Source organism: Tupaia chinensis, unplaced genomic scaffold, assembly GCF_000334495.1.
Source record: "Tupaia chinensis unplaced genomic scaffold, TupChi_1.0 Scaffold000280_1, whole genome shotgun sequence".
NCBI lineage: Eukaryota > Metazoa > Chordata > Mammalia > Scandentia > Tupaiidae > Tupaia > Tupaia belangeri.
Window position 1 is genome coordinate 723,522 of NW_006159763.1, and position 27,738 is coordinate 751,259.

The 27,738-nt window shown below is 52.4% G+C and overlaps 2 protein-coding genes across 2 annotated transcripts in view; one reads left to right on the forward strand and one right to left on the reverse strand.

Annotated features, from left to right (window-relative positions):
- Positions 1 to 26,166, forward strand: part of NUB1 (negative regulator of ubiquitin like proteins 1) — a 33,788-nt gene extending 7,622 nt beyond the window's left edge. The window contains exons 4-14 of the mRNA XM_014588495.2: positions 1,708 to 1,778; positions 6,181 to 6,363; positions 7,004 to 7,095; positions 9,027 to 9,133; positions 15,866 to 16,052; positions 17,206 to 17,313; positions 17,989 to 18,141; positions 22,940 to 23,086; positions 24,951 to 25,046; positions 25,608 to 25,785; positions 25,932 to 26,166. Of these exons, the coding sequence (XP_014443981.1) occupies positions 1,708 to 1,778; positions 6,181 to 6,363; positions 7,004 to 7,095; positions 9,027 to 9,133; positions 15,866 to 16,052; positions 17,206 to 17,313; positions 17,989 to 18,141; positions 22,940 to 23,086; positions 24,951 to 25,046; positions 25,608 to 25,785; positions 25,932 to 26,110 (1,501 nt within the window). The 3' untranslated portion in view covers positions 26,111 to 26,166. The remainder of the gene's footprint in view (positions 1 to 1,707; positions 1,779 to 6,180; positions 6,364 to 7,003; positions 7,096 to 9,026; positions 9,134 to 15,865; positions 16,053 to 17,205; positions 17,314 to 17,988; positions 18,142 to 22,939; positions 23,087 to 24,950; positions 25,047 to 25,607; positions 25,786 to 25,931) is intronic.
- Positions 26,167 to 26,390: 224 nt separating this feature from the next.
- WDR86 (WD repeat domain 86) overlaps positions 26,391 to 27,738 on the reverse strand; it is a 25,909-nt gene continuing 24,561 nt past the window's right edge. The window contains exon 8 of the mRNA XM_027772540.1: positions 26,391 to 27,736. Coding sequence (XP_027628341.1) covers positions 27,619 to 27,736 — 118 coding nt within the window. The 3' untranslated portion in view covers positions 26,391 to 27,618. The remainder of the gene's footprint in view (positions 27,737 to 27,738) is intronic.

Consider the following 27,738-nt stretch of genomic DNA (forward strand, 5'->3'; position numbering starts at 1 on the left):
AGAGAGAAAGCGAGAAATCACCCCCAGGGGGAATGGCCATGCTGCAATCCCTTCTCCTCCATTTTCCTCTCAGGATCTTGGGCAGCATGCACACATGCCTGGCATGAGTTTAAGCCACCGGGTCCAGGACTCAGACTGCGATCGGCTATGTGGAAGTCCAGCAACATAGCCATTACACTAACTACTGGTCCCTGTTTTGCAGAGGTTTTTGCTATAGGACATGTGCGCTTGCCAGAAAGAGACAGAGAGAGAGAGAAAGCGAGAAATCACCCCCCAGGGGGGATGGCCATGCTGCAATCCCTTCTCCATTCTCCTCTCGGGATTTTGGGCCGCACGCACTTGCGCCCGGCGTGAGTTTAAGCCACCCGGTCCGGGACTCAAACCGCGGTCGGCTATGTGGGAGTTCAGCGACATAGCCATTACGCTAACTGCTGGTCCCACCCAGCGTGAGTTTTAAGCTGTCTGGTCCGGGACTCAAACCACGTTGACTACTTGGGAGCCAGCAATATAACCTCTACTCCATCTGCTGGACCTTGTCTGTTTGTTTGGTTTTGGTTCCCCTTTGTAAACAAGGAAAGGGGATAGAGAGGGAAAGGAAGAAAAGACAGAAATGAGCATTTAAAAAGTATATTTATTTAATTTTGCTATTATTTTTCTTAAATTTTGTAAAAGCCACATGTGCTCACCAGAGAGACAGAGAGAGGGGAGGTGAGGAAGCGAGCTGCCAGGTCCAGGATTTGGCCATGTGGGAGTCAGTGCCTTAGCCGCTGTGCCACCTGCTGGCCAGAAATGGGCATTTTTGACAAGTTCTTGCTGTGTCATGCCCCTGTCCTAGCCTCCCAGGTGGCAGAAACACAGGAATATGCAAACACATCCTTGTTCAGATTGACGTGGGCGAGCACCGGGCCTTCCTGTGACTCCCAGCTTGCCCAGTGTGCGGTGTGCACACTAACGGCAGCTGCTCTGTGTGTGATCAAGTGAGTGGGTGGAGAGTCAGGCATTAGCGTGTTCCCCAGGTTGTTCACTTTGAATTCTGCTCCTCAGTGTGCTGATAGCTTGCTGTGACCTGCAACAAAGGGTTTGAACTGACTGCAAACTATTGACCCTTCTGTAAATAATACCCCTGCCTGTCACACACTAGTGCATTCCAACTCTGAGACGTGACAAGTTAGTGCATATACTTGTACGTTTTTGTTGGTTTATGTATATGTTTCTAAATGGTAAGTGTTTCGAACACCCCAGGGCCAGCCAGTGTGTTCTTTGGCTGATTTTTCTCATTTTCTTCTTTGGTCTACATCAGGGCAGTCGGGAGGGCTGGATTCAGGAAGCTCCACTCAACACACACAAGTAGGAGATCATGTGAGATCACCCCGTCACCTCCTGTGGGCAGACCGCAAGGGTAGGGGGTGCGTCTTCTCCTGCTGTGTAGCCAGGGCCCTCCTGTTCGAATGGGCCTGTGGTGCCATGGTTCCCACTCCACGAGGAAACACTAGTGAGAGAGAGTTGTTCAGGGACCGCGCCTCGCAGTTTCAGATGGCCGTTGCAGTGGCCTGGCTCCGTGTGACGCAATCTTCGTGAGTGAGGAAGTTGGCCCTGGGTTGTCTCTGAGTAAAGCGTGTAAGAGAGTCGTCACAGTTCCAGTCTTGCTCGTGGATAGTACGTGACAGCCTTGTTTCCTCTGATTTTCCCACTGGTTTTATCTTTCAGAGTAGCTGAAACCTTTGGATTTCAAGAAAATTACATCAAAATTGTCATCAACAAGAAGCAGCTTCAGCTAGGTATGTTGTGCCCGCGCGTGCAGTTTCCAGTCTGCCTAGCACAGAAAGAGTACCTTCCATTTTTTCTCGCTCTTCCTCTATTCAAAGCTGTCTAGCTTTATTACATTTATAATGTAAAACCAATTATTTTAGAAGTTTGCCAGGATAGAAATGTAAAGCAGAAAATGGCTTTTCCGGTCAACGTTTGACGCCTGCCCTGGGCTAGTGGGGAGCTGCTATTTGCTGAGCTGACCTAGCCCGGGAGACCTGGAGAGCTGAGGGGGAGACGGCGGAGACTGTGCTGCAGTGCTGGGGGCGTCCAGACTGAGGCCCCCTGTTGGAGCACTGCAGTGTCAGTTTGAGGAACTGAGAAGGCCTATGGGGCTGAGGGTAGAAGTGCGGGGCGGAGTGCTGTCTAAGAATGCGGGGCCAGGGGCCGGCAGGTGGCGTGGTGGTTAAGGTGCTGGACTCCCACATGGCCGACTGCCGTTCAAGTCCTGGACCTGGGGGCTTACTTTCTTACTTTCCCTTCCTCTCTCTCTGTCACTCTGTGGTCAAACTTAAAAAAAAAAAAAAACTAATGGATAACAACAAATAAATAAATCTTAAAAGAAGAAGAATGGAGGGCCAGGCAGGGGCCATGTGTATTCTTGTCGTGGTCCTCAACCAGGAGTGATCTGCCACCTACTGGGCACTTGGCAGTGTCTGGAGATGGTTTGGTTGTCATCTTGGGGGTGGAGGGAGGCGCTCTACTGGTACTCAGTGCGCTGAGGCCAGCGTGCTGCTTCGCACCGTAAGGCGTGGAGCAGCGCCTCCCAGCCAGCCCGCAGCACCGTGAGGCCTCTGAGACCTGGACTGGGCAGCCTTGTGTGGTGCTAGAGGGTTCCCCAAGAGAAGTGGTGGGGCTCACACAGATGGATTTGTGTGTTCAAGGTCACTTTGGCTGCAGGAGGGGCGTGGATTTGAAGGAGGCCGGAGTGGGCTGGGGAGGCAAGCAGGGCAGGCGGACCCATTCCCAGCGGGTCCCCGTGGCCTGAGTCACGCGCACGTTTCTGAGTGTGACCTCGCGTGGCCCCACACAGACCCTCTGCAGGCATTTCCTGTTCGAATGTCACCAATACCGTTTTACTGTGTTCATCCTGGTTATGATCTCCTTCATCCTTCATCGGACAGAGGTCCTTCATTTTGATGTTATCCAGTCCATCTCCTTATGGCTTGTGGTTTTTATTTATTTTTAGTTTTGCTGTAGTGCAGGTGTGCTCGCCCAGAGAGAGAGAAAGTGTGTGTGAGAGAGGGAAATGAGAAATCACCCCTTGGAGGAATGGTTGTGCTGCAGTCCCTCCTCCATTCTCCTCTCGGGATCTTGGTCACACACGCACGTGTGCCTGGCGTGTTTTTTCAAGCTGCTGGATCGGGACCTCTCACCACAAAGTGAGCCATGTGGGAGCCAGTGCCTTCACCACCACGCCACCGCCACCCGGCGGTCTTCCCCAGCCCAGGGCCACGTGGATAGTCTCCGTGTTCTTAGGTTACGTGTTAGCTCGCTGTGAAGGGGTCGATGATCTGTCCAGGCTCCCCTTTGAACACAGATGAGGACCCTGTTCCTTTTCCCCGACTATCACCTGCTAAACAGCCTGCCCTTGACTCACTCCTGGCACTGCCCCCTTCGTCAGTGTTTCAGCCTTCCTTCCTTCCTTCCTTTTCTTTGTTTGTTTATTTATTTTACTTAACAAAAAGTTTGTTATGAAAATGTACATGACCTGATTTTTACATCATCATAAAACAGGCCCATGGATGGGGGGACTTGGGTTTTTCTGCTGAACAGCCATTCTTCATACTCGGAAGGCTCCTAACATGACGATACTCTTCCTCACGTCACCACCGTTCCAGTGTGCTGTGGCCCGCCAGTTGCCATCTCCACACGTCCGTCTATCACGAGGTTCACACGTGCATCAGTTCCCCTCACCGTTCCTTGGACGTGTCCGCCACCGTTTCACTTCAGTGATAACTTCTTGTCCATACAGTTTTTCAATTCAGGAGGGTGAGCTTTGCTCATGGTACCTACTTGGTGGGCTCAGAGATGCCTTTTCTTTCCTTTTTTTAGAGAGTGTTTTTTTGCTCTAGGGGTAGGGTACATGCACTCACTGGAGAGACAGACAGAAAGCGAGAAATCACCCCTCAGGGAGGATGGCCGCAGTCCCTTCTCCTCCGTTCTCCTCTTGGGACCTTGGGCCTGGACGCACACATGAGCCCAGCGTGAGTTTTAAGCCACTGGGTCTGGGACTCGATCGCGATGTAGCCACTACACCATCTGCTGCTCCCAGTGTTTCTGCTTTTCTGTTCTTTCTGTTCCCTGTCGTGTTGTTATTACTGTGACTTCTTGTCGCCTTAAAATCTAACAAGGCGAGTCCCCTTCTTGGCTCTTCATCAAGGTGCCCGAACCATTGGTGGGTCTTCATTTTTGCATGTGAATGTTAGAATGGTTGTCAAATTTCTTTTTTTTCTTTTTTAAACTATGTATTTATTTAATTCCATTTGTTATTATATATTTTAATTTGACCAGAGAGAGAGAGAAAGGGAAGGGAGAAAGCAAGCTGCCGGGTCCAGGACTCGAATCACAGTCGGCCATGTGGGAATCCAGTGCCTTTAACCACCATGCCACCTGCTGGCCTAGTTGTCAAGTTTCTTTTAAAAAACATAGCTAGAGTTTCTAGAAATGTTCAAACTTGTGTTTCTGGTTCATAATGAGTAGTTTATCTTCTTTTTTTAATTGCCAGGAGGTACACGTATGTGCCGGAAGGTGGGGGGAGAGAGCACTCCCTCGTAAGGTGTGGTTGTGCCGCAGTCCCTTCTCCAGCCCTCCATTCTGTTGCCATCTGGGGCGCGAACGCGCATGTACAGCCCTGGGGCCAGGATTTGAACCGTGGTTGGCCATAGAAGATCCCGGTCCTTTAACGGTTGGCCGTGGGGCTGGCCGTATTTTATTACCTTGTGTCTGTGTTGGCCCTTTTTCGTTCCGTTTATCTGCATTTCTGACCTGATTTCGTTGGGTTTGTACAGGTCTTTTCATAGAGCTACCTTTCGATTTTGTTACCATTCTCTTTTGTTCTGTCTGGTTGATTTTCGCCCTTATTTTTATTTCTACTTTCTGTAGGAGAAAGCTGAGTCCGGGAAGATAAGAGTACACTCAGCCCCAGAGTTAGGGAGGGTGGGCCCGTGCTGTCAGCTCTGGCTGGAGGCCACCCTGTACTGCCGTGCGGGCCTTTTTGTCTGCTGCTGTAAACGGGGTGTGCCATGTTAGCGTGTGCTATACTTCATTTTCTCCCTTACTGCCTGTGTCCTTTCAGAGAGCCCCATGGCCTAGTGGTAAGGGAGCTGGACCCTACGTGATCAGCCACAGTGTGAATCCTGGCCCCAGCAGCTTGAGAAATGTGCATGCGTGCCCCGGACCACAGCGGATGGAGAGCTGGAGGGGCTGTGGCGTGATCACACCCTGCGAGGCGGTGCTTGCTTTCTCTCTCTAGCAAGTGCATGGACCGTCTGGCAATTAAAAAAGATCAACTAGTTTTTAGGGACTAGAAACAATTTTTGAGGACATTTCTGGAAAATTCTAGCTACGTTTTTTTTTTTATTTTGGATTGCCCGTGTGCTCCCCCACAGCACAGCAGCTTCTCAGCTACCCACTGCTTCAGTATGGTCTTACGACAGAAAGAAGACTGGACGGCTGGACGGTGGCGCTGCTGTGACCACAGTGCTCTGAGAGGCTGGCCCCGTGGGAGGGTTCAGGCTCTTACCCGGAGCCCTCCCTGAGTACTGGGCACACATGTGCCATGATCGGGGGCTGGCTCAGATTGGGGCTGGAACATGGCGTCAAGATCCTGGGGTGCTATCACATTCATGGAAGAAATAAATAAACTGAAAAAGAAAGAATGGTAAAGGGTGAGCTGAGCTGGCTGTCTCCAGGGCTGAGCTTAGCTGCCACTTAATGGTAACATAGTTGCACAACCAAGGTTTTTTCTTTTTCTTTTTTTTTTTTTTTTTTTTGAGAGGTTTTTGCTGTAGGGCACATGTCATCGCCCAAAAGAGAGAGAAAGACAGAAAGCGAGAAATCACTCCCCAGGGGGATGGCCACACTGCAATCCCTTCTCCTCCATTCTCCTCTTGAGATCTTGGGCATGCACGCGCATGCATCTGGCGTGAGTTTAAGCCACTGGGTCTGGGACTTGAACAACGGTTGACCACATGGGAGTCTAGCGACATAGCCATTACGCCAACTGCTGGTCCCTACAACCAAGTTTAAACATTTTTTAGCAGTCAGGTGGCACAGGGGTTTGCAGGTGTGGTTACTGCAGGTTTAAGAATTCTGCATTGTATATGTAGTAAATGTCATAGCTTTTCACAGTACATGGCTCTGCACTCACAGGGAAAACCCTTGAAGAACAAGGTGTGACACACAACGTCAAAGCCATGGTCCTTGAACTAAAGCATTCTGAAGAGGATGTCAGGAAGAACTTCCAGGTAGAGGAAGAGGAACAAAACGAGGCTGAACTCAAGGAAAAGCGAATCCAGAGGACCAAGAGAGGGCTGGAGATACTGGCGGAGAGAGGTACCCGAGCTCTGGGTGCAGCCCTGCACCACGCGGGGGCCACGGCCACGTGGATGGGGTTGCGCTTCACTCACCGTGGTGTTTCAGAATTGGGACTTTTGTGGGACAGCAAATGGCATGATGCTTACATCATTGGACACCCATGTGGTTGACCATGGTTCGAGTCCTGGACCTGGTGGCTTAAAACTCATGCTGGGCATGTTCGTGCATACCCAAAGTCCCTAGAGGAGAATGGAAGAGAAGGGATTGGAACATGGCCATCCCCTCTGGGGAGTGATTTCTCACCTTCTGTCTGTCTGTCTCTGTCTCTCCAGTGAGTGCATGCACCCTATAGCAAAAATCTCTCCCCACCAAAAAAAAAAAAAAACCTAAAAAAAGAAGTGGATATTTTTTTAGTGCCAGAGGGCTTGTATGCTTGCCCCAGAGAGAGGGAGAAAGAACTGCCCAAGGAGGGGTTGGTCATGCCACAGTCCCTTCTCCATTGCTCCATCTTGTTACCAGGGCCGGAATTCAAACCATCTGCAGCCTTGTGGGACCAGGCTCCCTTAACCACTGGCCATGGGGGGCAGCTCTTTTTTGGCACTGTCACTGTCACTGCTTTTTAATGTTGAATTAACCGGAGTTCCCTTGGGTTTTGCAGCCGAGATGGTGGTGGACCCAGAAACCACACCGTACTTAGACATAGCCAACCAGACCGGCAGGTCCATCAGAATCCCCCCATCAGAAAGGAAAGTAAGTACTGTGAGAAGGGTGGGCTTCATCCTTGGAAGTCTTGCCAGAACAGACGTGGTTTTTACTCTGTCTGGGAATGTTATAAAGGCCTACCCACCGCTGTCCATGTCCAGTCGTAAAGAAGGACACGAGCATGCGACGGGCCGTGCACACAGCAGGCCTTGCCCTGTGGTCCGCGGTGCAGTGTGCAGAATGTCATGGCCGTGCTGTCCTGCAGCAGTGAGTGGCACAACCCACCGCCGGCAGCGTAAGTGGTTTCCCGTGGCAGAGGGGAGGTTGGCTAATTTCCCTAGAGGGCCATGTCCCGTAAAGAGTGGATGAGAATAGGGTGGGACTGTGCAGTTCAGGGAAGCTCTGCGGGTGACTTCGACATGACTCCCTTGTCTCATACCCCGTCCTCTGCTCTGCGCTTGGAACAGTAGCAGAGGGTTTCCTCCGTGAGGGTATCCACAGGGTCTTCAGAACAGCGTTCTACGACCCGGACCCAGCTCCAAGCGAGGGGCCGGTAGCTCATAGAAAAGAGCTTGCCTGCCCATGGGCAGAGTTAATTTAAATTTTTCTCTTTAAAGGACAGTTTTGAGTAGACTTCACTACATGAATTATTCTACTTTAAATGAAGGCTAGAGTTTAGTTTTAATAAGAGAATTTTGTGCACTTTATGGATTGATTTTTTTTTAATTGGTCACTATTTGCACACTGTTCTCACATTAAATGCTGACGTTCATATCTTTTTGAAAGACTTTTATAAGGCTGAGTTATGTGAAAATTCAAGTCTAAGAAAAATTAACTTCAAAAAATTTTGGATCCCTTTTAAAGATTGTTTTGGAAACATTAGAGTTGACAGATACTTCAAAAAAACTTGGTGATGATCAAGACGAGAAAGTGCAGTGAATGTTCCTTTGAAGCCAGGCGCTCGACTGCACTGGCTGCTGGACCGCGAGCAGCACCCCCGCCAGCAGCCCTGCTGCCTTCCGTGCGTTCCGTCTCACCAGACCAGAGCCAGGCCTGGACGGCAGACGGAGGCGCACTGAGGAGACCAAAGGGAAGGTGCTGCTCACGGCCCAGCGGCCACGTTCAGTCTTGCGCTTGGGTTCAGTCTCTTAAGTGGAATAAAGCTTTCATTGTATTTTTCTTTTTTTTTCTAGAATTGTTTTTTATTTAACTTTATTTATCTATTTTTAATTTGACCTGAGAGGGACAGAGCAAGAGTAAGAGTGAGCGAGTGAGATAGCGAGTGAAAGAAAGCAAGCAAGCCTCCAGGTCTGGGACTCCAACCGTGGTCAGCCATGTGGGAGTCCAGTGCCCTTAACCACCATGCCACCTGCCGGCCCCTTTAATTGTATTTTTCTTACTTTTGACTTTCAGATTGAGTTATGGTCCTGTTTTATGTATTTGACTTTTTTTTTAAAGAATTATTTTATTAAACTTTACTTTTTTTTTTTCTGGAGAGGTTTTTGCTATAGGGCGCGTGCGCTCGCCAGACAGAGAGACAGAAAGCGAGAAATCACCCCCCCCAGGGGGGATGGCCACGCCGCAATCCCTTCTCCTCTGTTCTCCTCTCAGGATATTGGGCACGCACGCACATGTGCCTGGTGTGAGTTTTAAGCCACCGGGTCTAGGACATGAACCGCGGTTGACTACATGGGAGTCCAGCGACATAGCCATTATGCTAACTGCTGGTCCCACACTTTACTTATTTTTGATTTGACCAGAATGTGTGTGAGAAAGAGAGGGAGAGGCAGGGGGAAGTGAAAAAGCAAGCTGCCAGGTCTGGGACTTGAACCGCAGTCGGCCATGTGCTAGTCCAGCACCCTTAATTACTAGGTCACCTGCCAGCCCCATATTTTACTTTTAAATAATTAATGTGTTTTTAATATAGTCTGTTTTATTTACATTTTAAAGTGAGGCTTTTAAAATGTGTTTTTTCCTAGGCCCTCATGTTAGCTATGGGATACCACGAGAAGGGCAGAGCTTTCCTGAAAAGGCAGGAGTACGGGATAGCCTTGCCGTGCCTGTTGGATGCTGACCGATACTTCTGGTAGGGACTTTGCACCTGGAGAAAGGCTGTTGGAAGGAAGATGTCCCACTGCCAGGTGGCCAGTGCTGCGGTCGGGGGCCTCAGAGCACTTGGAAGGGTCTGCCTCAGTAGTGGGCAGAGTTTGCCCTAATGGCTGCTTAGTCCCATCCAGCAAAGCTTAAAAGCTGGCCTTGACCACTGGCCATAGGTTACTGTTCTGAAGTCTCTTAAGTGTATCCCTCACAAAGCTCAGTGACTTAGTAATACAAAAATACCCAACATCTGGGGCTGGCCCCACAGCACAGTGGTTAAGGGAGCCAGATCCCACGTGGCTCATGATCCCAGATTTAGCCTGGTTTGAATCCTAGCCCTGGTGACTTGAAAAACACATCAGGTGCATGTGCATGGATACCCCAAAATCTGACGGGATGGAAGGAGAGAGGAAAAAGGATTGTGACGTGACCATGCCCCATTGGGGGTTCTCTCTCTTTCTCCCTCCTCTTTCTCTGTCTCTGGTGAACACATGTACATTCTGGCAATAAAATAGAAAAAGAAAGAATGAAAGATACTTTAAAAAATACTGAGGGACCAGCAGCTGGCATGTTTGTTGGGGTGCTGGACTCCCACATGACTGACCGTGGTTCAAATCCCAGATCTGGCTGCTTATTTTCTCCCTTTTCTTTTCTGTCTGTCTCTGGTCAAATTAAAAAAACAATTATAAATTGAATAAATAATTATTTTAAAAAATACTGAACATCCAATTACAAATTCGAAGTCATGCAAAGAAATAAGACATTACAATCTACAATGAAGAGGAAAATTATTCAGTAAAAACAGACCCAGAAGTGACACAAGGATTGGATTAAGAGACAAGAACGTTAAACAGTGACTGTATTTCCTGTGTTCAGAAAGGTAGAGGACGTCTCAAGCGTGTCAGGTAAAGACGTGGGAGATTTAGCAAATTCCCACTTTGGAATTTAAGAGCTAAGAGGTACTTTGAGTGGGATTGACCAGAGCATAGACGCTGCCCCAGAGATCTGTGACTGTGAAGACAAGGCAGTAGAGAGCATCCAGCACGGGGCCAGCCCACCAGTGGCCTGGTGGTTCATGTGGCCGCATCCCACATGGTTCTCCATGCAGTTTGATCCCAGATCCAGCAGCTTGAAAACCACACCAGGTTCACGTTTGTGTGTGTGTATGTGCCTAAAATCCCAAAAGGAGAATGGAGAAGGGGTTGTGGCATGGCCATCCCCATGGGGGTGCTTCTTTATTTCTATCTGTCTTTCTGTCTGGCAAGTGCATGTTCCCTCTAGCAAATTAGAAAAGGAAAAAAAAAATATGCAGCATGAAGCACAAAAAGGACTGGAGGAAACGAGAGAGCGTCTGCAGGCGGTGGGGTGACTTTGGGTAGCCTGTACATGTGTGAGTAGAGTCCCTGGAAAGGGAGATGCATGAGTAGGAAGAATATTTAAAAAAATATGTCCAGATTTTCCTCGGTTTGATGAAAATGATAAATCTTACAGTAATCTTCAGGTATAAGAAATATTTTAAAAAGGAGCTGGCAGGTGGCATGGTGGTTAAGGGTGCTGGACACCCATATGATTGACCACGGTTTGAGTCCTAGACCTGGTAGCTTGTTTTCCTACTTTACCTCTCTCTTTCTGGTCAAATTAAAATAAATGAATAAAGTTAAATAAAATAATGCTTTCCCCCAAAAAAGAAATATTAATAATAGAAAAACAAACAAACAAAAAATAAACAACCCTACACCAAGGCACCCTCTAATACACTTTCTTAAAATCAGTATCCAGGGACCAGTAGACGGCATAATGGTTATGTCACTGGACTCCCATCGATTGTAGTTTGAGTCTTGGATCCAGTGGCTTAAAACTCACGTAGGGCATGTGTACCTGCGTGCCCCAAATCCTGAGAGAATAGAGAAGAAGGGATTGTGGTGTGGCCATCTCCCCTGGGCGGGGTGATTCTCACTCTCTGTCTCTCTTTCTCTCTATGTGTCTCTGGCGAGTACAGGCACCCTATAGCAAAGATCTCTCTTAAAAACAATTAAAACCAGTAATCCAGGTGGAGTATCCCTTTTCCAAAATGCCTAAGGCCAGAAATATGTCCGAGAGTAGGTCTCCTCAGGTTTGGGAAGATTTGCATATACCTAGTGACCATTTGGGGGCTGGCTCTAAGTCACGAAGTCGTGTTCCGGGAGTGACTGCCGTGCACACGGCCTGGGGCAGTGTGTGTCACGCTCCTGTGTTACAGCCATCACTGACCCTGGGCTCAGCTGCAGCAGCTTCTGCCTCTGGCATCATGTCAGTGCTCAATGGTTTTGGAATTTGGGCCATTACAGATTCTGGATTTTCTAATTAGGGACATTCAACCTATAAAACTAAAAATAAAAATGGCTTTTTAACCAGTTTTTCTTGAAAATAGATACTTAAACTTTGCCTAACTTTCTTGAAATAAATGTCTTTATTTTACATGCAAGTTTTAAACTCAAGGGAAACAATAAATTTCTATTAAATAACTGATTTCAAATAGGATTTAATTTTTCTAAAGCTAGGCTCAATAGATTTTATTTAAATGTACATTTAATTAATGTCGTTTTTGGGAGAGACTATAGAGCACATGTGCTCTTGGGAAAGACAGAGACAGAGAGCGAGAGGTCAACCCCGGGGGGATGGCCATGCTGCAGTCCCTTCTCCATTCTCCCCTCGGGATTTTGGGCAGGCATGCACACATGCCCAGCGTGAGTTTAAGCCATCAGGTCCGGGACTGGGACTGTGGTCAACTATGTGGGAGTCCAGCGATGTAAAACATTTCGCCATCTGCTGGTCCCAAATTAATGTTATTTTCAACATGAAAATTGATAGCATTGAATTTAAAAAAAATTTTTTTTTTTTTAAAGAAGAATTTTTATTGGAACCAACAGTTGGCATAATGGCAATGTTGTTGGACTCTCATGTTGTCAACTGCAAATCGAGTCCTGGACCCGGTGGCTTAAACTCATGCTGGGTGCATGTGCGTGTGTGCCCAAGATCCTGAGAGGAGAAGGAGGAGAAGGGATTGTGGCATGGCCATCCCCCCTGGGGGGTAATTTCTTGCTTTTTATCTCTCTGTCTCTGTCTTTTTGACAAGCGCATGTGCCCTATAACAAAAACCTCCCTGAAAAAAAAAAGAAAGAATTATTTTATTTAACTTTATTTATTCATTTGTTTAAATTTGACCAGAAAGGGATAGAGAGAGAGAGAAAGTGAGAAAGCAAGCCGCCAGATCCAGGACTTGAACCACGGTTGGCCATGTGGGAATCTAGTGCCCTTAACCACCATGCCACCTACTAGCCCCTTAAACTATTTTTTTAAGAACCAAGTATCTGCACAGCAAAAATTTTATTTATTCATTCATTTATTTTAACTTGACCAGAGAGAGACAGACAAAGAAAGTGGAAAAGCAAGCCACCAGGTCCTGGACTCGAACTGTGGTCGGCCATGTGGAAGTTCAACATCTTAACCACCACGCCACCTGCTGGTCCCAACAGCATTGAGTATTAAAGCTTCTAAAACCATAAATCAAAGCAATATTAATAAAAATATATTCTCATTATAGGGTTTTTTAAAAGAATTATTTTGTATTTAACTTTATTTACTTACTTTTTTTTTCTTTTTTTTTGAGATGTTTTCACTATAGGGTGCGTGTGCTCGCCAGACAGACAGAGACATAGAGACAGAAAGCGAGAAATCACCCCCCAGGGGGGATGGTCACGCCGCAATCCCTTCTCCTCCATTCTCCTCTTGGGATCTTGGGCGCGCACGCACATGCGCCCGGCGTGAGTTTTAAGCCACCAGGTCCGGGACGCGAACCGCGGTCGACTTCGTGGGAGTCCAGCAACATAGCCATTACGCTACCTGCTGGTTCCCATATTTACTTCTTTTTAAAATTTGACCAGAGAGGGACAGCAAGAGATTGGGGGGGGAGGGGAGTGAGAAAGCAAGCTGTCAGATCTGGAACGCAGACTGTGGTCGGCCACCGGGAGTCCAGCCTTAACCTCCATGCCACTTGCTGACCTTAAGACGTTTTCTTCCATGGTCAGGCTTGTCTACAGACCGGGCAGTTTCACAGTTGTTCTGTGCCATGTTGATTTCTTGGAGCTGGAGGGATGAGCTGTGCCTCTCTGATGTGAGCCCCGTGCTTTGCTCTTGTTCCGTTTTTGCTGTGCAGATACTTGGTTCTAGGTCAGACTTGGCATAAACACCGTTGGTTTTAATTGAAACGAGGCCATCCCTGTCTGTCTCTTGAAGTTTATTAAACGTGAAGGCACTTGTTTATGTAAGGAACTGGAGAGTGTGGCAAGATGTCCGGCTGTCCTGTGCACGTTAGGTCAGTCTCGTCACAGAACACAGTCTGCCCAGTACTCCCCCGAGTGTGCCATCAGACCGTGTCTGCAGTTCTTCCTCTTCTCTTAAGGCCAGGTTCTCGGCTTGAGTGGGTTTGGAGGAAGCACCCCTTACCCAGTCCTGCACTATGTGCACACGTGTGTGTGTGTGTATGTGTGTGTGTTTAGAAAATGGGTGTAGAGCTAATCAGACATTCTCGAAGAATAGAGATGTGGAAAGAAACTGCAGGGTTGGCTTTGTGGCCTGGTGGTTCAGACGGCTAGATCCCGCATGGCTAACCACACGGTTCAAGTCCTGTCCCTGGTGGCTTGAGAAACACGCCAGGCATTTGTACGAGCATGCCCAGAATCCCAGAAGGAAGGGCAGCTGGAGGAGAGTGTCCCCCAGCACCCCGTCTCTTTGCCTCTCTGTAGCAACTGCACACACCCTCCAGCATAAAACAAAAACTTTAGATCAATAGAAATGATGCTCTCACACTTCAATATACTTACTCCTCTGCTCTTGCCACTGTGGACAGTCTGTACAGGCCAGCCCTACTCCTAGGAAGCCTTCTTCTAAATTTAATTTTACTGTTTTTACTAGATTGTGCATATGTTCACCCAGAGGCAGACAAACAGGGAAGGGGAGGGGTGAGAGGGCACCTTCTCCATGGGAAGCCACAGTCCCCGTTTCTCCATTTCTCTCTCCTTTTGGGTTTGGGCACGCATGCACATGTGCCTGGCTTGTTTTTCAAGCTGCTGGGTCCAGGACTTGAACTGTGCAGTCAGCCATTTGAGATCCAACTGCCTTAATCACCGCACCATTGGCTGGCTCAGAAAACCGTCGTTTAACCACCTCGCCGCTAACTGGCCCAGGGTTTTAAAGAATAAATAAAATCCGATTCCTTGTGGCTTTTCTCTCTTTCTTTTTTCTGGGCGTATTTAGGTAGGCAATACAGGAAGCTCGAGGGCGTGTGGGTAATGCAGTTTTAACAAGAGCAGTCAGAACGCTGATGAAAACAAACAGCTGCCGCCTTTGACATTTGCTAATGCATAATGCATGGTTACAAATTTTCCTTTCTTGTGGCAGACTGGAGATCTAGATTTGCCTTATGAATTTTTAACAGAATGACAACTTAAAATCAATGAGTCATCTTGATGGCGCTCTCGTCAGCACGCCTCCAGACCCAGACTGACTCGTTAGTTAGTTCGTTGGTTCCTTGTCTCCGTCCATCCTCTGTGCCTGGCTCAGCCCCCTGCTGCTCAGCACAGCTGCCTGCACTGCACTTTCGGAGATCAGCCAGGAGATCAGCCAGGCACCGGGGCCTGGGTTTCTGGGTGGCCTTTCTTCCCAGGGTGCATGTGATTGAAATGCATGCCTTGTAAGTAGGGATTGGGGTGTGTCTTCATTTTCCTTTTTTTAATTGCCTGAGGGCACCTGCAGTTGGCAGAGGAAGGGAGAGAGGGAGCAGGGGAGAGTACCCCACAGGCTGGGGTCGCAGCACATCCCTTTCCTCAGTTTCTCCATCCTGCTGGCATTTGGGGCATGTGCACACACCCACTGGTGTGCCTTTTTTTTTTTTTTTTCTCAGAGAGGTTTTTGCTATAGGATGTGTGTGCTTGCCAGAAAGACAGAGAGACGGAAAGTGAGAAATCACCCCCCAGGGGGGATGGCCACACCGCAATCCTTTCTCCTCCATTCTCCTCTTGGGATCGTGGCCACACACATGCACCTGGCGTGAGTTTAAGCCACCGGGTCTGGGACGCGAACCGCGGTCGACTACATGGGAGTCCAGCGACATAGCCATTACACTAACTGCTGGTCCCCCACTGGTGTGCCTTTCGAGCTGCTAGGGCTGGGTTAGAACCGTGGTCAGCCTTGTGGGCTCTGCCTCCCTCCCCACTGTTAAGGCGGCGGTGCTCCATCTCAGCTGTACGTCAGCTCACTGGGAAGAGCTCAGAAATAGACATGCGGCCCCAGCCGAGTTGTCTGTTACAATGGATCTAGTGGGATCCCATCAGTGTTTCTCCAGGAGAAAGGAAAGAAAGTTCCTCCTGTTCAGGTGACTTTACTTTGCAGTCAGAGTTGGAACCACTGTTTTCAAGCATGTCTACAGAGGTTCTGCTTCCCTCGAGGTCCAGACACTGTCTGTCCTGGGGCAGGCGATGTTAGATGGCTGTTCCTCAGCCCTCATTTCCTTTTTCCCATTGGCAAGATGGAAATGACCAACACAGCTTTCTGCGTGAACACTGGGATCCCTGTCTTAACGCAGTCAGTCTTTAAAAATACCCCCAGGACAGGGGAAGGGTTCCAGTAACCCACGGTGAGGCGCCAAAGGCTGCTGCCATCAGTGACCCTGTCCCTCCCCCAGCGAGTGCTGCAGAGAGCTGCTGGACACAGTGGACAACTACGCCGTGCTGCAGCTGGACATCGTGTGGTGCTACTTCCGCCTGGGGCAGCTGGAATGCCTGGACGATGCAGAGAAGAAGTTGAACTTGGCTCAGAAATGCTTCAAAAACTGTTATGGAGAAAACCACCAGAGACTGGTGCACATAAAAGTAGGTGCCTGACATTCGTCCTGTTCCTGAGCCCATTTCAAGGACTTGTGTTTGCTCCTGTTAGAATATTCAGGCCGCCGCTGAAGAGGCCCTCATTTTGGTAGTGGTATGCAGTGCGCTCTTTCTCAGCTGTACGTATATATTATTTTAATTTGCCTGAGGGCAGTGTGCTCGCAGGATGGAGGTGAGAAAGCATCCTCGTGGAGCGTGGACGCGGCAGTCCTCTGTCCCCCATCTCCCTCCTTTTGGGATCTTGGGCTTGCATGCACGTGTGCCTGGTGTGTTTTGCACGCCGCTGGGCCTGAGACGTGAGCTGTGTGATGGGCTGTGTGGGATCCAGCTGCCTTAACCACCTTCAGCTGGCCCTCTAAGCTGTGTTTTTAGAGTGTAATTGTGCAGTTCAGTTGTGTGTCTGGATTGTGGGAATTTAGTTCATAAGAATACACTTCTGTGGGACCAGCAGTTAGTGGAATGGTTATGTTGCTGTACTCCCATGTAGTCGACCGCGGTTCGAGTTCCGGATCTGATGGCTTAAATTCACACTGGGCACATGTGTGTGCATATGTGCGTGCATGCCTAAAATCTCGAGAGGAGAACGGAGGAGAAGGGATTGCGGCATGGCCATCTCCCCTTGGGGGAGAGATTTCTCGCTTTCTGTCTCTCTGTCTCTCTGTCTTTCTGGTGAGCGCACGTGCCCTATAGCAAAAACCTCTCTAAAAAAAAAAAAGAAGAAAGAACACACTTCTGTCATAGGCCTCTGTCACTGGTTGCCTGGCTGGGAGAGAGCTGGGACTCTGATGCAGGTGTAAATACAGAGAGCAGATGCTTAGGCAGTAGGGGCTCGCTCAGATGCAGCTCACACAGCTTGAGGGCGTGATTTGAGTGAGGAGCCTCCTGATTTCCCCGAGGTGCCATCCCACTCACGCAGAATGTCTCATGCTTGGTTTGGGTTGTGCGTACCTCCCTGCTGGGTGCAGGGCCACCCTCCTGGATGTCTGGGGGCAGGTACTCCTGTGTGATGCAGGGAATGTCCTTGTGCTCGGGGGCTTTACTGTTGCCATCAGCAAGACTACCATTCTGTTCCCTGGGAGTCAAAGGGGGGTACAGATGCCTAGAAATAAGACTGGCTTATCCTTCTCCCCCATAACTGTAGGGAAACTGCGGGAAAGAGAAGGTGTTGTTTTTAAGACTCTACTTGCTTCAAGGGATCCGGAACTATCACAGTGGGAATGGTGAAGAGGCTCGTGAGTATCTCAACAAGGTAAGGAAAGGAAGTCGCCAGTCCAGTCCCCAAGCTGCAGCTTTGGTAAACTCAGCAGCCTGTGACTCATGGGAGGGCTGCCCTGCTCCTGTGCCCTCTCCGTCATGGAAGCCTTAACCATGTTCGTATTTGTCAGGGTGCAGGACTTCAGTTGGATAGCAGTGTGCGTCTCCCATCTAGCTGTCTAGAGGCGACCGAGGCCGCGTGCAGCGCTCAGCCAGCCTCCGCACGTGGCAACCCAAGTCACCACTCTGTGCCTCTCCCACTGGCAGAGGGGCAGAGTGAGTCCAGGGCAGGCCTCTCTAGAGAGGGGACCCAGAAGCTGCATCCAAAACTTTGGCCGTGTGCCAGTGGCCTAGACTTAACCGGTGGCCTCGCCATGCTGTGAAGGAGGGTGAGAAATGCCACATGCACAGCTCAGATGTGGGAATTTACTAAAAGGAGGGGATAGCACATGCCAGTCGCTCCCACTTGTGTACCTTGTGGTCTGAATGAGTTAGGTGGGCAGAGAACGGTCTGTCCCCCCGTGCTAGTTAGCGGTGCCGTCATTAGAGCTCTCCCCCAGGTCTGACTCGTTTATCACTCACACCGGCACGGCCTAGTTTCTGTGAGGGTTAGCTCTAAGCTTACACATTGCCGTAGTAACATGGTTGTGATGTTCCTCCTTGTCCGTAGGCACGCCAGCTCTTTAAGGAGCTCTACATTGATCCTTCCAAAGTTCACAATTTGTTGCAGTTGGGATTTACTGCCCAGGAAGCCCGGCTTGGCCTCAGGGCATGTGATGGGAACGTGGACCATGCAGCCACTCATATCACCAACCGCAGAGAGGTACCGTGTTTTTGTTTCTCTAAGTTTCTTTCTTTCTTCCACGAGACAGACAGACACAGAGACCTAGAGACAGGTACCCAAAAGGGTCTTCACGACTCATCCCCAGCTTCAGCCAGCCTGGCTGACACACGTGTGCCCCTAGTGTGCCCAGGGGTGCCCTGCGTAGGAGCCTGCCCTTCCCTGTGGTCCAGCTGTGTCACTGTCATACTGCTGCCTGGCCCTGGCCCTGTCCTCGTGTGGCCATGGCAGTGCTTGGCTGCAGCCTGTGCCTTTGCGCAGGCTGTGAAACTTGAGGCATTGCAGGTGTATTTCAGAAATACCATGGTGCGCTTGGTGTAGGGGTGCAAAAGAGTTCAGAGAAGCCACGCCACAGCAGGCGTTAGTAACCGGGAGCTCAGCGCTCCATGGAGCACGGAGAAGCCACACCGCAGCAGGCGTTAGTAACCGGGAGCTCAGCGTCCACAGAGCGTGGAGAAGCCACGCTGCAGCGGCCCTTAGTAACCGGGAGCTCAGCGTCCGCGGAGCACGGAGAAGCTATGCCGCAGCGGGCCTTAGTAACCGGGAGCTCAGCGCCTGTGGAGTGCGGAGAAGCTCGCTCATTACGCCAGTGCTCACACAGTGCAGTGGCCCGGGCTGGCTCTGTCGTAGCAGGAGGTTACACAGGTAGCCTCTAAGTTCTCTCTGCCTTTTTTAAACACCGTAGTGTCCTTCTGGAAACCAGTTTAAAGGAAACTATACTTTTCTTTGGGGTCATTGCTACACTTTGGGGTTGTGTTCTTGCCTGTAAACGTGAGTTACATAGTAGAAGCAGGTCGTGTTTTACTGTGAAAGCACGGGTGGAAACTACCGTTTAAGGGCATTAAAGAAAACTACAGGGCCAACTGGGGGGCGTGGCGGCTACAGAGGCTGGATCCCACTTGGCCGACTGCGTTGTTGGAGTCCCAGACCTGGTGGCTTTAAAACCATGCTGGGCACGTGTGTGTGCATACCCAAATCTTGAGAGGAGAAGGGACTGTGGTATGGGCACCCCAGGCGGTGTTTTCTCACTTTCTCTCTCTCTCTCTCTCTCTCTCGTAAGCACACATGCCTTATAGCACAGAAACGAGAAAAGAAAATGACAGAATTTCAGAGTGGGAAAGAACTTCATTGTGTCTAGTATACTCATTTTATAGTAAACTGAAGTCCAGAGAGGCCTTGCTGGGGCCTGTCGCAGCGCTGCTTTTCCTCACAGAAGTTGATGCTAGCTTGTCCCACAGATCCTGGCTCGTTCTGCAAAGCCAGTGTTAAACATGAGTAGTTTGGAAGGGCACTGTCATCATTGTACAGGACTTGGTGGTTCATGAAATGGTCTGCAGTGACCACTCGTGAGGCCACAGGGCAGTGGCTCTCATTCTGCAGCAAAAGGAAGCAGCGGGGGGGACCAGGAGACGGCGTAACGGTTATGTCACTGGACTCCTATGTAGTCGAATGCAGTTCGAGTCCCGGACCCAGAGGCTTAAAACACACCAGGCACGTCTGTGTATGTATCCAAAATCCTGGGAGGAGAATGGAGAAGGGATTGTGGTGTGGCCATCCCCCCGGGGGTGATGTCTTGCTTTCTGTCTCTGTCTCTCTGGCGAGCACACGTGCCCTATGGCAAAAATCTCTCTCTTAAAAAATAAAGAAGCGTCGGCTCAGAGGACTGAGCACGGTAAAGGCCTGTCTTGTGCGCATTTTCGAATTAGGTAGGAGCCCTTGGAAAAGATGGCTGGTGGGAACCGAGCGTCACAGTGCAGCTGGTCCTATTTGCTCTCCCTGTGTATGGTCTGGATGTTTTTGGTTGAAAACAGCAACTACCAAAATTTCAACCTGGCCTAAATGATCAAAAATTGGGAGCAACCAGCAGTTAGTGTAATGGCTATGTCGTTGGACTCCCATGTAGTCAACCGCAGTTCGAGTCCCAGACCCGGTGACTTAAACTCACGCCGGGTGCATGTGCGTGCGTGCCCAAGATCCCGAGAGGAGAACGGAGGAGAAGGGATTGCGGTGTGGCCATCCGCCCCAGGGGGGGTGTGTGATTTCTCACTTTCTGTCTTTCTGGCAAGCGCATGTGCCCTATAGCAAAAACCTCTCCAAAAAATAATAAAATGAAAAATAAGTAAGAATAGGGAGAGAGGAGAGTTATTGACCTCCTTGGAAAATGCCCGTGAGTGGCATGGTGCTCAGGGTTTGTGATTCGGTGGCTCACCAATGTCACCAAAGACTCGGTCCCTGTCTCTGCCATCCCTGGGTGTCATCCGATTACACCAAGAGCCATAGTCTCTGTCCCAGAGTCCTCATCATGTCATCGGGCACCGGACTGCCCAGGCCTGATTGACGTCGGTTGCGGCCAGGAAAGAATGCCCAGGCCTGATTGACGTAGGTTGCGGCAAGGGACGCAGAGGCACCCTGGATAGCTTAGAGGTTCAAAGCCTACCTGGAGCTGGACTGGCCTCCATACCCTGGGAGGGTAGAGTAGATGGTAGAAAGACAGACACGTCCTACGGAACCTGAGCTTCCTGGGAGCAGAAGATGCAGGGTAGAGATCTGCTGTCTTCCCCATTACCAGGCTCACGGCGGAGCGCCACGCTGAGCCGAGCGTGAACCCTGCCTCATACAAGCCTGCGGTTTTATCAGCACAGCTGAGTGCTGCAGCTTCTCACCTGGCAGAAGCAGCGGAGCTGGCGAGCTGGGAGCACTTTCAGTGTGGCACACGGGCTGTGAGTGACAACCTGGGGCCCCATGCGAGGCGCCATTGCCCTCGTCACCATCACCGCCTTCAGCCTTCCCGAGGATTCCGCTCTGCCGGGTCTGCACCGTCTCCATGCAGGCTTCCCTGGCACGCCTCTCTCTCCTGGTTTAGAGAGCACTGTGGGGAAACCTGTGTCTGTGACTGAGAGCCGAGGACATGTTCGTGATTAAAGTTCTGTGATGCTCCAGCCTGGGCCAGATCGTGTCAGGGAAGCGGATCCGGTCTGCTGCTTGCAAGGTCCTCCTCTGTGCTGGGACACTGTGTCTGTTCCTTCATGTTTTTGGTCTTATTTTTGTTTTTAAAGAACGATTTATTTATTCATTTTTTGGAGAGGTTTTTTTTTTTTTATTTCTTGCTATAGGGCGTGTGCACTCACCAGACAGAGACAGACAGACAGAAAGCGAGAAATCACCCCCCAGGGGGGTTGGCCACGCCACAATCCTTTCTCCTCCATTCTCCTCTCGGGATCTTGGGCACTCACCCACACACACCCGGTGTGAGTTTAAGCCACCGGGTCCAGGACTCGAACTGTGGTTGACTACATGGAGTCCAGCAACATAGCCATTACACCAACTGCTGATCCCAAAAGAACTATTTATTTTTATTATTTTAATTTGCTACAAGGCACACATGCTCATTAGAGAGAGGGAAAGTGAGAGAGAGTGAAAAACCAGGACTTGAACCGTGGTCAGCCATGTGGGAGTCCAGCACGCTGGCCACTGTGCCCCTTGCTGGCCCCGTTCCTTTGCATTGACTGGACATGGAAGAAGCTGTCCTGGAAAGCAGAGGGTTACCAAGGGCGTGTGTGTGAAGAGAGGGCCAACTGTCAGTGGTCAGGAATCAGTTTGCAGAGTAAGGTCAGCAGGGGTGTGGTGGCAGGGCCCAGGAGCCCCACTGGGCAGGTAGTAGGGAGCCACTGTGGGCTTCAGGGAGGGGGTGGGAGGATGGTCCCCCCAACACTGCGCAGAGGGGGCTGGAGCTGGCAGAGGCTGGCTGAGAGGTGAGGAAGCACTGACCGGTGTTCGGAGCAGGGAGGCAGCCTGAGGGCGCCCTCAGCCCGGAGCCTGCCTGGCCCTGCTGCTGGCCCTGGGGAGCTTCATCCCCTGATGTTTCTGTTGGCTTCTTAGGGGAGGAGGCCACCCGTTGCTGGAGGAAGGAGGTGGCCATTGCTTGGCGGAGCCTGGTTGCAGGCTGGCTTCTCCACGCTCCCTGCACTGACTAGGGGCCACGCCCTGGCAGCATCCAGCCAGGCGACCCTGGCGAGGGCACTTAACCTTTTCTCTGTCTCGTTAGCAGAATGAGGAAGGTGGATTAAATCAGTGGTTCTCAAACTTGTCTTAATGGTTCTGGTATTTTAGGCAGCAAGCCCCTTTCTAACAGGCATCCCGGGTTACAGAGCAAACAGAACTCTGCAGGTTAGGGCTGGGACGAGCGGGAAGGAGATAGAACCTTCCATTGGCATCATAGGGTCCCTCAGCATTGCCTGGCGCCCCTGAGAACCATGTGGTCGGAACCGTGTGATCAGATGGCCTCTGTCCCCGTGAGCATCTGTAGGTTCCAAACCAACCAGTAGGCTCTGGGACATGCCAGAGTGCTCATTGCCTGGATGGTGGCGGGTGGGCTGAGCCCCGGCTTCGTCCCCTTCCACTTCAAGATGTGGATGCTTCGTTAAAGGCTCCCTAGAAGAGGACTACCCTCCCGTGTGGTGCCCTCTCCTGTGGGCATGTTGACGTTGACACCTGTAGGCAGGAGTTCCCCGGGCGAGCTGAGGCCGGTGTGCTCCAAAGCTGCTCCAGGAACGTCTCTGAGTGACGGGGATGCTCTGCATCCTTCTGCCAAGCAAAGTTGGGAACCTCAGGGTTGTCGTTGACGGCCTCTGGAGCTGGAGGCCCCCGTGGCCTGGCCAGGACAGGCTCGCTCAGTGCTGTGCTCAGCCTGGCCACCCGAGAATCCTATGGCACGGAGACCAAGGCGGCTTTCTGTAGGCTTGCAGTCCCCAACTCATCCGGACTCTGCTGTTCCCTGAAGGAACTGGCCCAAATAAGGAGAGAGGAGAAGGAGAAGAAGCGCCGCCGCCTGGAGAGCATCAACACGCTGAAAGGGATGGGCTACTCGGTGCACGCGGCCAAGCAGGCCCTCCACCAGGCCAGCGGGAACCTGGACGAAGCCCTAAAGGTGAGGCCTCCAGCCTGCACCAGCGCAGGAACCTCCTGCAGCCACCCCTGCTGCCCTGACTGTCCGCGTGCCCGCTCAGTGCCTGTGTGAGGCCTGAGGGCCAGCTCTCTCCCGTCCGCGGGCCCAGTGACAGCACCGGGCTCAGTGGCTGGCCAGGCTGCCTGCCGTGGGATAGGGCACCGCGCACACATCCCAGCTGGGACTTGGCGCGTGGTCTTCTCGCACGGAGGAAAGTGCTTACGTAAACAGGCGGTGCGAAGGAACCACAGTCACTGCGTGTGATGTCTTCGAATTAGTTTCTTTCTTTGATGAGAGAGAGACAGCACACACTAGCAGGGGCTCGCCCCCATCACCTCGGCCTGGCCAGCCCAGGGCCCAGTGACAGCCCGGGGCTCAGGGGCTGGCCAGGCTGCCTGCCGTGGGATAGGGCACCGCGCACACATCCCAGCTGGGACTTGGCGCGTGGTCTTCTCGCACAGAGGAAAGTGCTTACGTAAACAGGCGGTGCGAAGGAACCAGTCACTGCGTGTGATGTCTTCGAATTAGTTTCTTTCTTTGATGAGAGAGAGACAGCACACACTAGCAGGGGCTCGCCCCCATCACCTCGGCCTGGCCAGCCCAGGTCAGGCACCCGCGTGCTTCGTGTCTGGGGAGGCCTTGGGCATGGCCAGGCAGGCCCCCTGTGCAGGCCCAGCAGTGTGGAGCCACGCATCACCACTGCCCCGCTACCTGGGCCTGGGTTCCGTTTTTAATTCAAATACCCGTTTGATTTATTCAGTTCCTAGTGTATGTTGGCAAGGGGCTTTTTAAAGAAACCCTTAGAAGAGACAGAGCAGGTTGAGACCCAGACCGGGAGGAGCCTCCCTGGCCGCCTCCTTCCCATCCTGGCGGCGGAGGCAGACGACTATGGAAGATGCTCTGCCTGCCCTCGGCCCACAGAGCAGTGGGGACAGACGTGGAGTCAGGAGGGCCGCCCCAGGGGCATCCGGGCAGAGTTGGTACTGTGGGCAGCGGGCCAGGCTTGGTTCAGGGAGGCTTGGTTTTCTGGGCAAAGGCAGGGGCAGCGTGTTGGACAGGAGGCCCCAGCTCACTTGCCTGCTGGCAGGGGGCCAGCAGGGAGGGGGCAGTGTGGCCAGAGTGGGGCTGGACGGGCGGCAGCTGGGCGGGCCCTGGGAGCTGGTGCTATAGGAGCAGCCCGGCATTGCCTTTGTCCCCGTCCTGTTCCTCAGAGGTCAGGGTTTTGGTTAATACATATTTTTTCTTTAATTAAAAAATGTTACTTGAATATCTAGTTTGACGTTTTGTGTTAGAAAAATATAAAAGACAGGAAAATCTGAATGTCCAAAAGGACTGAGACGGCTCTGAAACAGCGCTTCCTCATCCGAGTGGTACAGAAGCACAGGACCACTCTGGAAGCGCCCGGGTCAGAAGGTGGACCTTGTGGAGGAGTAACGGGTCTGACGCTGCCCATGGTGTCGCGCCCAGCGGGCATGGCACCTCCTCGTGAGCCTTCGGTCTGGGGTCTGCAGCCTCAGCCTGGCCACGCTTCTGTTTCTGGACCGCTCTTTCACCCAGTGTCCCCGCCCCACTTGCCCGGCCCCACCTGCCCTGCCCGTTCTGTCCTGCCTGGCCCATCCTGCTCTCAGCCCTGCTCTCAGCCCTGGGTGCTGCCAGCTGCCCTGGCCCGGAGCCCCCGGGAGGAGGCTCCTTTCTGGGCTTCCCCCACCCATTGCACGTGCAGCCCCACCAGACCATGAGGCTCGTTTGTCCTTGAGCCACAGAGGATGGCTGTGTCTGCCCAGCAGGGATAAGCACTTGTGTGGGGTGGCCAGCTCGAGTAAGGGGTCGGTGCCTGTGTTTCTAGATCCTTCTCAGTAACCCTCAGATGTGGTGGTTGAACGATTCCGACCCTGAAACCCGCAACCATCTGGAAAGTCCGTCCCAGGAAAGCGTCAACCAGGTGAGTGGCCCTGCCAGGGCCCCCCAAGCAGGTGGCAGTGGAGGGGGAGGCAGAGCAGGAGGCATGTCCTTAGTCCAGGAGGTGAGAAAGCGGGGACCTTGCTCCTCCCGGGGCTCGGGGTCAGCTGCCGCCTCCTCTGTTACACTGCTCATGTTAGCCTGCTTTGACCTCACCTCCATTTTTCTGCCTGGACCTAGGTGGGTGTCACTGGTGTCCATCCGCCCCTGCCCTCACCCCACACCATCTGGACCACCTGTGCCTGGCCCACACTGGCCACTGCTGATGGTGCTCCCCGCCCCCAGGTCATGCCTGTCCCGAGATCATGCACGCGGACCTCTGACTCAGGTCCCCTGAGGGCCTTTCCGGGTTGCTCCCCATTCTTGGTGCTGAGAGTGGCCTGTGCAGAGGAGGCGGTGGTTCCATACTGGGCGCTCCTGCAGACACGAGCAGGCTGTCCTGTTCGTAGCCTGGGGTCCTGGGTGCTGGGCATGGGGCCGGAGGTCAGTGCCCACACCCTGAGCTGACCGCTCCCCACGACTGTGCCCTCCCTGTGTCCTCTAGCTGGTGTACATGGGCTTTGACACAGTGGTGGCCGAGGCAGCACTGAGAGTGTTCAGAGGCAACGTCCAGCTGGCAGCCCAGACCCTCGCCCACAATGGGGGCAGCCTCCCCGTGGACCTGCAGCTCTCAGCGGAGGACTTGTCGTCGACACCGTCCACGTCCCCTTCTGACTCGGCAGGTAGGCCAGCACCCTGGGTCCCTGAGAGCCAGGCGGGAGGCCGACCACGAGTTGCACCCCTGAGGCCGCATTCCCGGCATCGAGGTGCAGCCCGCACTGGCAGTGGCCTGTGGGAGGCCACTCACTCCTCCTGTGCTGTACTGCAGGGACCTCCAGTGCCTCGACAGACGAAGACATGGAGACAGAGGCTGTCAATGAGATACTGGAAGACATTCCTGAGCATGAGGAAGATTACCTTGACTCGACTCTGGAGGATGAAGAGATTATTATCGCAGAGTACCTATCCTATGTAGAAAATATTAAGTCAGCAGCAAAGAAAATCTAACAGACAGTTAAAAAGTACCGGCTTGCTGCTTATAAATTCTATCGTTACAAAATTAACGCAAGTCTTCTTTTTGTTCTTTCATCTGTTTTTGCTCCAGGAGTGCTTGCTTCTGCCTCGGCGTAGTGGGCAGGCTGGTGGGGGCCAGGCCGCGGAGGTGGGGAGGCCGCCCGTGGGTCTGGGGGAGCCTGACCCTTCCTGCAGTCCTGGGCAGGAGCTTTCTCTGGGCTGCAGGTCCTCACCATGTGGAGCTCATAGACGGGGCAGGAGGCTGCCAGGTGGGCGTCAGCTGTCCCCTCCCCACCTCGCCTGCCTGCACCCACTGCTCCTCGGCCCCCTCCTTCCTGACGCCGTCTCTGCCAGGAACCCCACGGCTCCCTGCACCAGCCTCATCGTCTGCCCCTGAGATCCCATCTTCATTCCAAGTGCCACGGGGGTGAAGGCTGGGCCCAGGCCGCAGCAGCCGCACCACGCACGCGCACATCTCCGGCCCACTCTGCGGCTCGTGCTTAGTTCAGCGAGATGAGCGCTCGAAGATCCAGGTTGAATTTCAGGCTTCACGGGTATTCAACACCAAATGAACCTTTTATTAAACGGGAAGGACTTAAATACTAACCAAAGCAGCTATTTTAATTCATCTTTGTAGACTGGTGTCACGCTCACTGCTGGCTCAGACTGTTGGATCTAGGCCTGTCTTCCCCAGGCACCCCTGGGGCCTTGTCTGTGTGACAGAGGCCAGCTCCCGTCTGCGGGCGCGTGGTCAGCCCTACTGGCTCACAGCGTCTCCCGTGTGCTGGCTGCCCTGTGGGCGCATGTCCCGTGGGCTCTCAGTAGCACCGGGACGCAGCAGGCGTGAGCGGGCAGTGCCGGGTCTCCGGGGACACGTCGCCTGGTCCGGAAGTCACGAGCTCCCCTGACGGGACCGGGGCGTGTGTTGCTGTGGGGGCCGGCTGGAGCGCCATGTGTGGATAAAGCGGGCAGGGTTCCTGTCATTCTTTTTAAACGGAAGAAACCGTGGAAATAAAACGTGGAAAATGTACTTAAAAATCGCGGGCCTCTTTGCACGGCGTCGTCGGAGCTCTTTAGTGGCAGGTGTCGAGAACCTGCAGATGACCAGGCTCCACCGTTTGGTGGGGAATGGAAGTGCAGGTCTGGTGTGGGGACGTGTGAGGAGCAGGGCTTGGGGCGCTGGTGGGAGCAGCTGGAGCGAGGAGGGACTCCAGCCAGACCTGCAGGGTAGGCCCTGGAAGTGGCCAGGAGCCCAGCCTTGTTGAAGAGAGACTCGGTTTGGGGTGGGCAGGTGCCGCGCTGTGGTAAAGCCTCCTCTCCTCCTGCAGGGAAGGCCCGCCAGGGCACGTGGGCTGGGAGCTGGGGGCCAGGGTCCCCAGAGCAGGGCCAGCGGGGCCAGGTGACAGTGGGAAGGAGGGAACGCCACCTAGGCAGAAGGGGAAGGCCCTGGGGGCAAAGGCGCGCTGGCTCAGGTCGGTCCGCGGCAGGTGGTCCGCAGGGGCTCAGGCCGACTGCAGGGGCGCGGCGGCCACCTTGTTGCTGAAGAGGCGCGAGAGGCTGCGCTTGCGTGGCGTGGGGCGCGGGGCCCCGCGGAGGCCGCGCACGTCCCAGAGGCGCAGCGC